At 44.5% G+C, this 10,703-nt stretch overlaps 1 protein-coding gene across 1 annotated transcript in view; it reads left to right on the forward strand.

Moving 5' to 3' along the window:
* The window catches only part of ARHGEF38 (Rho guanine nucleotide exchange factor 38), a gene marked incomplete at both ends in the record, with an annotated part of 83,420 nt that extends 73,434 nt beyond the window's left edge, over positions 1 to 9,986 (forward strand). The window contains 5 exons of the mRNA XM_084251781.1: positions 1,422 to 1,733; positions 4,383 to 4,526; positions 5,174 to 5,372; positions 6,308 to 6,567; positions 9,801 to 9,986. Coding sequence (XP_084107907.1) covers positions 1,422 to 1,733; positions 4,383 to 4,526; positions 5,174 to 5,372; positions 6,308 to 6,567; positions 9,801 to 9,986 — 1,101 coding nt within the window. The remainder of the gene's footprint in view (positions 1 to 1,421; positions 1,734 to 4,382; positions 4,527 to 5,173; positions 5,373 to 6,307; positions 6,568 to 9,800) is intronic.
* Between the last annotated feature and the right edge of the window lie 717 nt (positions 9,987 to 10,703).

The following is a 10,703-nucleotide window of genomic DNA, read 5'->3' on the forward strand; positions in this document are numbered from 1 at the left end:
ATTAGGTTAAATTAAAATAATTACTGGAAAGCTCAATATGAAAGTAACTTATGGATAAACTATATTGAGCTCTTTAAAAATCAATTATTAAGAACTCAAAATCTATCTAAGAACGGAACAGTTATTTTTATCTTAAGCCTGAGCGATTCCTATCTGCACGCTATGTAGAGGATAAAATATTAAAATCTATCTGATATCATCCCTGTGTACAGCTGAATCAGTTCATGTCTATAGGTTACAGAACATATGTGCATTTATACATACATTAATATATGCATAGATACATGTATATAGTAATAATTTCATAATATCATCAGCTTACCTGTAGAATCCAGTCAAGTCACAAACACAGTAATTCACTCCACAGCAGTAAACAGAATCTTTGCTTACTCAGAGGAAACATCAAACAGCCTGCAGGTGCCTATTGATTATCTTGGAAGCAAGACATCAAATTTAATCTGCCTTGCGATTGCTGGTGCCAATAGGAGATTGGTTTTCCCTCTCTTCTAGATTTCCCCTGAGTTCAGACAAAGCTTCTAGAGACCATTTAAGTTAATTAATACAAGCTGCTGCTCAGATGCTGACTCCCCAGGACATTCGGGGAGCACCTTTGCCATACGTAGCCATGTAACCTATGCACATGAGATCAAGAGTGAAGTCAGGCAGTCAGTGACGTTCCAATGCCAGCGCCCTTCAGAGCAGAAGGGGAGAAAGAAAAATAGAAGGAATTAAACCTGGGGGCCAGCATGGGGTGGGACATTAAGGTGAAGTTCATCTTCAATGATTGGACCTGAACATCTTACTCTTAAGACACAGCATTATATCAGCTTGATCCTTCAACATATTTATGAGGAAGCAATAACTGTGACCCTTTCTGTCACAGGAGCAAAATACTGTAAGGCTTCTGTCTGTCTAGGCATGCGACTCCACTCCTAAAGAGGAACACCAGGGGAGCCAGGGACCTGGGACCGATGTAGGTGGGACCGGGCATTGTCTTCTCAGATGGACCACCTTTTATTGCCAGCAGAGGAAGGGGAAGCATGGTCAATCATTCACGTAGTCTTGGTGGGCAGAGACAACCTCTGTGTTGAGTAGCTCTTGAATTAGAAAGAAGGGGAAGGAGAGAGTGTTGGAGATGACCCCAAAGACAGATGCAGTGACTGTCGAGAAAGATGGAACATATTTTGGGAGTGCAGGTCTTAACTTTTATGTTCTTCCTCTTGCTCACTCTTCAGGTTCAATGTTAGTGTTTAGTGTCTGTCTCAAGTCCTGCACAGGTTTAGCAAGACAGAACAACAGCCACATCCTCTTTTAACTGGGAGGGTGATTTTCCGTATTCCTCTGTTGGTGGGGCCCATTGCTGATGGTGCCGAATGTGGCTTGGCCACCCCTCTCCATGACAGGGTGCTTTTTCCTTGCAGGCAGCCCATCTACAGAGGCTGGTCCTGACGCCCCTGTCTGCCTTGCTGTCCCTCTTCCCGGGGCCACAGAAGCTCATCCAGAAACGTTACGACAAGCTGCTGGACTACAACAGCTACCTGCAGCGGGCGGCAGGTGCCGAGTCGGACTTGGCCAAGAAGGAGTATGAAGCTCTCAATGCACAGCTTGTGGAGGAGCTGCAGCTGTTCAACCAGGCAGCCCGGAAGATTCTGCTGAACTGTCTGTGCACCTTCATCACCCTCTTCAGGGACCTGACATTGGTGGCCCAGCGGCTTTACCCCACAATGGGGCTGGTAATCACTCATACTTGCTGCCCCCTGTGGGGTCTGCCCCAAGCGCCCGTACCACAGCCTGTGCAGGACATGCACGTGTATACATGTGCATACTGTGTGAGTGCATGTGTGAGTGTGTGCATCCTTATGAGTGTGCATGCATGTGTGCACATACATACCATATGAGTGTGCTTGTCTGTGCGTGTCTGCCATTTATTTTAATGGCAGTTCTGCTTCTCTGCTCTCTTCCCCCAGGAAGTGAAACCACAGTTTTCTAGTTCTAGTTTACTGTAACTTCCAACTTCAGTTCTTTTAGGGCACTCCGTTTCAGATAACTGACACCATACAGCCTTGCTCCGCTCATCGGTGCAACAGCTAGAGTTCCACCTGCCCAAGGCCCTGTTGAAGCTTATCGGTTTACATGATGTGTTCCCTTCTCCTTCAGCAGTTTGTAAATGATCACCTTGACTCTAAGATGTGTATCCAGAAGAAGCCAGCTCAGAGCAGTGTCAGAGATAGGATAACTGCCACCAGTGTCGCTTTTGCTTTTGTTTCCCTCTAAGAAAGAGAGGCCTGATACATATGTGTGTACATGTATGTGTATAGACATTTATACACATGTACACATACATGCCACACATATTATATGCATGTATATATAAATTATGTTTCCATTAGGATAGAGGGAGAAAGATGTTCACACCTCAGTAGCAACATTGAAAAGGCCATCTTAGTTTCTTGGTGCTTCATTTCAAGTGGACTAGTCTTACTCAGCTGATGAGGTATTTGATGGACAACGCTTAGAGCAGAATTCACTGCCCGCGCTTTTGGCTGCACGCATCTGATGATTGCAGCCCCTGCGGTCCCCATCTCAGCACCCTTGCCCACGTCCCGGCTGTCTCCCACTAAGGTGGTACGTTTCTGGTGTAGGTTACCATGGACTATTGGTTGGTTGGTAACGCATATAAATGGAATCATATATATTCTTCTGTGAACTCTTGTGTCCCTTTTGGTGGGTAGCTGGACTGTAAGCGTTTATTACAAATAATGCCCTCGGCATTTTAGATGTGGGCAGATAGACCTTTAGTAGAGATTTTTAGCAGTGGAACCTATGGACCACAGGGCAGATCCACCTGGAATCCTGCCTGAATGGCCAGATCCTCTCCCAGAGGGCTGTGCATGTCAGACTCTCACCTCCAACACAATACCCGCTGGCTTTCCTCACTGCTGTCAAGCTGTAGTTTTCGAATACAATGATGTGACATACATCCTTTTACAAATGGCTGTTCAACACTATTTATTAAATCAATCAGAATGTCCCAATGCTATTAATTTTGTTGTTTTCTATGAAACTCTTTTAATTTGCAGTTTCTTTACTTTTCTCCCAAGGCCAATGGACAGAAACCTTGTATGTATCCCATGTGGTCTCGCTGGAAGCATGTTCTTAGGTTCACAGTAGAGACAATGCACGTCACTTCAGGTAGCTCTGTCCCCACGTCCAGTCATAGGATATCTAACAGTGCCTTCAGTTTGGGCTCTGTATTGCCTCTGTATCTTTCACATAGCAGTCCAAGCACAGGAATGAAAGGTGCTTTGTTTTTTGTGAAGTGATTAATGCCCTTAAAGCAAAGAGCACGTTGACATTTAACCTTGTAAAGATGATGTAATTACGTATTTTCTAAACTTTTGTTTGAAGTCACTCTAGATTCCCTTGGCTTCACCCTGGTGTCTAGATGCTCTCTATCCCACTAGTCGCAGAGAAAACAGCTTCTTCTGCCAGGTGCAGGAAGCAGTGGCCCAGTCTCGCTGGAAGGAGAAAGAATCTGGGACTCAGCTTCTTTGAAAGCAGTCCCAGCAGCCGAGATCTCCATAGGAGGCCACACCCAGCATGGCAGTCACTCACTGGGACACTCTCCCAGGGTCCTGGCGTCCACTGGGCTCCAGGTCTCCCCCTGGGGTTGCAGCGATGTAACAACAGGGCACACGCTGGAGGGTGGTGGTGGGATGATCCTGGGAGACTCGTGGAGATGCCCAAACTTTTGGGCTGCACCGAGACTGCACCCCCTCTTTATCTCCCCACACGCCTGGTGGCTGTGGTGGCCGGGGTACAGCTGGGCTTCCAGAGCGAGTGTGCTTGGACGAAGCAGCAGAGCCAGTGTGGCCAATGTTAGCCTAACTTGAAAGTCAGGCAGCATCACTGCCACTGTTCTGTTCATTTCAACATTCTGTTCATGGAGGCAATCCTCAGGGACCCCCAGTTTGGAGGGGAGGGGATGAGGACTCCACCTCTACATGGGAAGCATGTCAAAGAATTTGCTGAATTTCTAAAATTTCTAAAAAACCAATGAAACTTGTTTTAGCATCTTTATCCTCCTCCCTCTACCATCCCCACACTGGAGGTGTCTGTTGCTATAAATAACTGCCTTTAAAAAAAATTGCTGTTTTTTCTTATGTACTCATTTTATTTAGGCTTACATACCTAAAAAGACTATGCCTGTCATTTTTGTGGGATCTCTGGAGATAGCATTTAGACCAGATGTATCTAGAAGCTCAAGGGCTGCTGACCTTGAGCTGTGGAGCTAGCTCACACGTTCTCAACTATCCAGCACAACTGCGCTAAATTCAACACCGAGTAGGGTTAGGACAACATCATCTGCTTTCTACCTGCAGGCACCTCTGTCGGCCTCAAGCATCTCTGAAATTCAGAACCGAGTGCTAGAAGAGGTTCAAAACCTGAACTTTGTAAAGGACAACAGCGCCACCTTCATTGAGAGGAAGCTCAGTTTTGAAAAGAAGAAGCCTGTGCAAATTCTGGTGAGTTTGGGGCATTCATGACCACGAGGACGTCACTTCTCAGTAGCATATTCCTTTTTCTGTATCACTTGTCTCATTCTCAAGCCCTCATATGTCTGTGAGCTTGGTAAGGTCACAGATTTGTGTCTGCCTTTATCCATGAATATTCCAAACTCCTAAAACGGTGCCTGGTACCATTTTACAGAATGAATGACATCTACAGAATGAATGAGTAGAATTTCATGGAGCAAAATCACATTGCTCAGCCCTTTCATTTTTCTGGATGAGGAACTTCAGGCTCCAGAGATGAAGTGACTTTCTCAAAGTGACTTACAGGCAGAGCTGGGGTGGGGCCAGGCCTCTTCTGCCTAATTTACTGTACTAGTTCCCAGAAAATGACAAGCACGGGTGCAAATTATTGAACTAAGTATTGTTTATCAAGTGCTCCCTTCACAGTCTTTTCCCCGCGGGAAGCAGAACCCCTGCCCTCTTACTCCTGGTTTAATTTCCCTCGCTCTCCCCAACACTGCCCAGACAATCTTCACCCGGTCTCTGCCTCAACATGAAATACTCAAATCAATGAGTGGCTTCTGTCCTGAGAAGAAATATACCCCAGGGAGGAAGTTTTGTCCATCCTGGGAAGGTGAACTCCCCCTTGCTTCTCTCAGCCAGAGGCACCGCGTCAGACCGACGCCCATCGCTCGAAGCTCCTCTCCATGTACAGTACAGAGGGGCTCTACCAGGCCAAGCGCAAGTGCAATGCCACCCAGGAGCTAGACATCAACCTGCTGGAAGGGGAGCTGGTGGCTGTGATGGAACAGAAGGACCCCCTGGGGAGCAGCAGCAGGTGGCTCGTGGACACAGGGGGTGAGTTTGGGTATAAGATGCACTGTGGGGCCCCCTCCTTCACATCGGGTTTCCCAGGGCGCCTGTGAGTACCTGCAGCCCAAAAGTTTGGGCAGAGTATATGCATGAACGTGTTTCTTGTCTTTTCCCGTCCAGTTTTATTTTTTTAATTTTTATTTTATATAATTCTTACATCGTTTTTCATTTTTGCATAGTGTATGCATCTTTTGGCTATATTCCCCATACAATTCCCACCACCCCTTATTTTCACCCTAATCCCTCCTCTCCTCCCCTTGCCCCCTCCCTGTAGTGTGTCTCTGGTTTATAGTTGCGTGTTGATTTTAATTTTTTCTTTATTATAATTATTCTTTTTCCTGGTTCTTATTTAGGTTTTCTAAATTCCTGCTATGAGTGAGGCCATATGAAATTTTTCTTTTTCTTTCTGGCTTATTTCGCTGAGCATGATCCCTTCCTGCTCCATCCATGTTGCTACAAATGGCATGAGTTCATCTTTTTGATTGCTGAGTAATATTCCATTGTGTATATGTACCACATCTTCTTGATCCAGTCATCTATTTTGGGGCATTTGGGTTGTTTCCAAAGCTTAGCTATTGTAAATAGTGCTGCTATAAACATAGGGGTGCAGGGTACCCTTTTAAATTAATGATTCTGTGTCCTTGGGTAAATACCTAGGGGTGGAATTGCTGGATCATATGGAAGCTCCATCTTTAACAGATTGAGGAGTCTCCACACATCTTTCCATAGTGGTTGGACCAGTTTGCACTCCCACCAGCAGTGCAGGAGAGTTCCTTTTTCTCCACATCCTCCCCAATGTTTGTTGTTGATAGTTTTTTTTTAATATGTGCCATTCTCACTGGTGTAAGGTGGTGTCTCATTGTAGTTTTGATTTGCATTTCCCTGATTACAAGTGATGTTGAACCTTTTTTCATGTCTAGTTTTAAAGGGCTACGTGTACTCCTCCTTCCTCAAACCCTACAATCCAGCCAGAGTGCAGAAGGCGGATGGCGATGGCAGGCTGCGCGAGGAGGATTTTGATAACATCAGCCTCTTCGTGTCCTCCCGGCCAGCCAGTGACAGTGTGACAGGCACCCCAGAGGGCAGCATCAGCGACAGCAGCTCCTCCCTCAGTGGCATGTGTGGGAAGTTTGAAACAAACGGCACTGACGCTGACAGTTTTCAAGAGGTGGAAGAACAGGTAAAAGCTGAAAGCCTGGTGGAGGCAGGCGTAGCTGTGCTGGCCCCAGAGCTGCTCCCTGTTGTGTGCTAAGCCCCCATGGGGGGACTTGGTGCAGGATGGGTGGCAGCCAGGGCCTGGCTCTAGCAGCCCTAATGCTGGCACACTTTTCTGCAAGAAGCTTAGTCTCTGAGCCTGCTTCCTCAAACGAGGAAGAGAAACAGGCACTCCAATGATGACAAGTACATGTTAAGTCCACAGCGTGGAGCAGACAGCCTGTCACTGAGCAGCCCACCATAACACGCTACCAGGGGCCTGCAGACGGCCTTCTTATGCTCCCCCCAAGAGCGAAAACAGCTCAGTCCTGCCATGACCAGTAGCATGTGTAACGTGGTCTGTGGCCCCTGAGAGGGTCCCCTCGCTGGGCAGTGTTGAGCTCCTATAATGCCACGCACAACCTACCCAGACCTTTGATGGGTCTCCACACAGCACTGGAGGCCACCGGCACAGTCCTTTCCAAGATGGTGAGCTCCATGTAAATTAGGGTTTCCTTTTGCTACCCCAGAAGCGTTTCAATATATTTAACCTTGGAGTTTGACATGTGTGTGTGCGTGCTCCATTACTCTTAACTAGCAGAGTCTGCTTTCCACATATCCCCTTGCATGCACACACGTGCACGCATGCACACACACATACACAGGTTCCTGGTTTTGACTTGCTTGTTTCTTTAGTGTGTTTTAAAATTTATTCATCACATTTGTTATTTACAGGGCAATGCATGTTACTGGTGAAATGTTAAAAATAGTAGGAAGACATACTTAGATAAATTAAAAGTTCTGTATTCCCTCTTCTCCAGCCCTTCTCCAGAGAAATATTAAGATGTAGCTTTGGACACTTGAAACTTACATAATGTTATAAATCTGTGTTATTTCAATAACAAAAGCTCTAGCTTTTCAGACACTATGCAGATACACTGATGGGTGAAAATGTGTAAATATTTTTTTTCACTCCAAGTATCTTGGACAAAATAGCACCTAAATATCTATCAGTAACTCCTTCCTTTAAAAATTCTGCATTTCATTACATGGATATATCATAATTTGTGTAACTATTACCCTAACAACATGTAGAATATTTGGGGGACTTAAAAATTTTAAATTATTTCAGGCAAGACCCTGTTCATATGGTTCTGGGCACTTACCTAAGTGTATCTACAAGACAAAGTCCTACAGACTTTGCAGGCTGAAAGTATTGATAGTGCCAAACCACTCTTCAGCTACTTAGTTTCTTTCATCAACAATCCATGGATTGCTGTCCAATTTATGACTGATTCTTTTTTTTTTTAATAAACAGCTTATATGGTCATTCTTCTATACCATAAGGTCTATCCATCTTGCATATACAATTCAGTCATTTTTAGATTACAGATTAATAAAATGTTAATGTGTCTTGATCAAAATTTATTGACACTTAAAGTTAAAATGGTATAGGTGAGAACAAGTAAACTTTTCAAAAAAATGAGAAGTCCTTCAGTTCTTTAATCCATAATGGGTTAAAAATTCCTAACTGGGGCCTCCCCAGTGGCGCAGCGGTTGAGTGCTGGGCTGCGAACTGCAGCCTCTGCAGCGCCTGTTCAATCCCTGGCCGCTGGCGAGGGTCCCACATTGTGTGCAGACCTCTTCTGCCACGCCTGCTGCTCCCCTCAGCAGTGTGTTTTGTCATTCTGCCTGTTCTGTTCCCAGCTCTGGTTCTGGTGAATTCTCTCACCCTCCCGCGCTTCTGACTGTACCCAGTGCTTATATAAATAAATAAATAAATCTTAAAAAAAAAAAAAAAATTCCTAACTGTTCTAATGCTATTGACAGGATGGTCTCTTTAAAAGCAAACTTAATGCTGTTTTGAGTATCTAATGTTACATTAAACGGAGGCATAAATATATTGTAGAAGAACTTAAAAATGATCATCCAAAATTAATTTAGGACCACAATCATCTAAAGTATTGAAAGCATAGGTAATAATCTTGTACTTTAAATTTACAATTTCAGGAGACGCCATATGCAGTGTTTAAAACAGACATAATTTCATACCCCGTAGATCTAGGTGGAAGATTATATAGCCCCCTGAGAACATGTGCCAAAGTAAAAGACCACCTCAAATATTTAGGAGTCATATAGTCGACTTGGTAAACACCTATAGTTACAATGGTGTGCAAAGCACATATGTTGTTTAAAAATTACAGAAGATGTTTAGCACCTGTTAATGTCAGCGCTTACAGGATGTTCTGGATGCCATTATAGTACATCATATTACTAAAAGCTTTTGCAAATCAAATCCTCCACTTCCTCTTGTGGATCTTTTCAGTGTTTTAACTTTTTGAACAGCAGTGATAACAGTGTATTAGCCACTCCAGGCTCCTTCACAGGATTACAGTCTGCCTCATGCGAGAACACATTTTTTTTTTTTAATTTTTTTTTTATAGAGGCATGTTTATTTATATTTATTTGTTTGTTTGTTTTGTTTATACATGCACTGGGTACAGTCAGAAGCACGGGAGGGTGAGAGAATTCACCAGAGCCAGAGCAGGGAGCAGAGCAGGCAGAAGGACTGAAGTACACTGCTGAGGGGAGCAGCGGGCCGCAGGAGAGGTTTGCGCGCCATGTGGGACCCTCCTCCGGTGGCCGGGGAGCAGCCGGGGATCGAACCAGCGCCGCAGAGGCTACGGGCAGGTTCGCAACCCAGCGCTCAACCGCTGCGCCACTGGGGAGGCCCCACATTTGGTTTTTGAGTGAGGAGGTATGGTCCTAGGAGCACGGAAACACCCTTTTTAATGGCTGAAGGTTTCCTTAGTGTTAAGGGTCTAGAAAACCATTCTATTCCCACTCCTCGCCCACTTTTCACCTTACAAAGGGTCCCTGCAGAACCAAAATTGTGCAGACATCTCCCTACCAATGTTCTTTCTATGGAAGCAATTCTTTAAAGCTATTACTGAATCAGGAAGAATTAACTTTAAAAAAATCTTTTACTGCCAAGTTGCCTTTAGGCACACAGTTTAGACTCCTCTCAACAGAATAATAACTTTCATTCTGTTCTCATTAGGGCCACTTTTAGCAAAAATAAATCCAAGAGGAGTTGAAGATTGTGGCTTTAAAAATAAGGCAACTTTGGCATTCCTTCTAAAAGCTTGGAGAACTTTGTGATGTTTGTCTAGATTTGTAGGTTTTGTTGCCAACACTGTCCTTTGCTTCTGTGTCTAGATTTTCTATGCAGTCCATGCCTTTCAAGCACGGAGTGACCATGAACTCAGCCTTCAGGAATACCAGAGGGTGAATATACTTAGATTTTGCGACCTAAGTGGCAATAAAGAGTGGTGGCTGGCTGAAGCTCAAGGACAAAAGGGATATGTGCCAGCTAACTACCTGGGGAAGATGACTTATGCCTAAGGAAACAAGCCTTGGACTTTTACTTTCTGGCAAACTGTTGATTGACTACCTCATAAAACTGACAAGACAACAAAATGTTGCCTAGAAATTGGGAAATGTCCAAAAGATATGAATTGATACTGTGTCAGGATTTAAGGCGCTTCCTACCAAGATCATTTCAAAATGTATTATGAAGCTTACATGTGGAAGGAAACAGAAAACACAGAGCCAGCAAAAGCAACAGCCCACTGTCCAGCTACCAGCTACTTACATGGAGGTCTTCGAGAAGGTAAATGTGCTCTTATCGTGGGAGCTTGGCTCTGAGGAGAGAATTTTAATTTGCTGTACTTTATTTGGCTGTATCATGTATTTTGCCTCCAATGTTTTGGCTTTTCCTAATTGTGTCTCTTGCACATATATACACATGACATGTACATTACGTGGTTTATACACACTGTGGGATAGACACCTGTATGCATAAACCAGGGAGCACATTCAATACACAATCAAGTAACTGCTAACTAGAAGTCTTTGATACAGAACCTCTAATGTAAATTTTGAATGAAAAAAACTGGAATTGTGTGAGAAGCATCATCACTAAACGTGTTCACGTCCAGATGCTTTAGACACGGTAACGGTAGCTGATCTGACACTCACAGCAGTGCGAGGGAGCTGTGGCCACAGAGATGAAGTCCTTTAGTCCAGTTACGTGGCTTGTAAGTGGAGGAGGAGGGGCTC

Source organism: Talpa europaea, assembly GCF_964194135.1.
Source record: "Talpa europaea genome assembly, chromosome: 13".
NCBI lineage: Eukaryota > Metazoa > Chordata > Mammalia > Eulipotyphla > Talpidae > Talpa > Talpa europaea.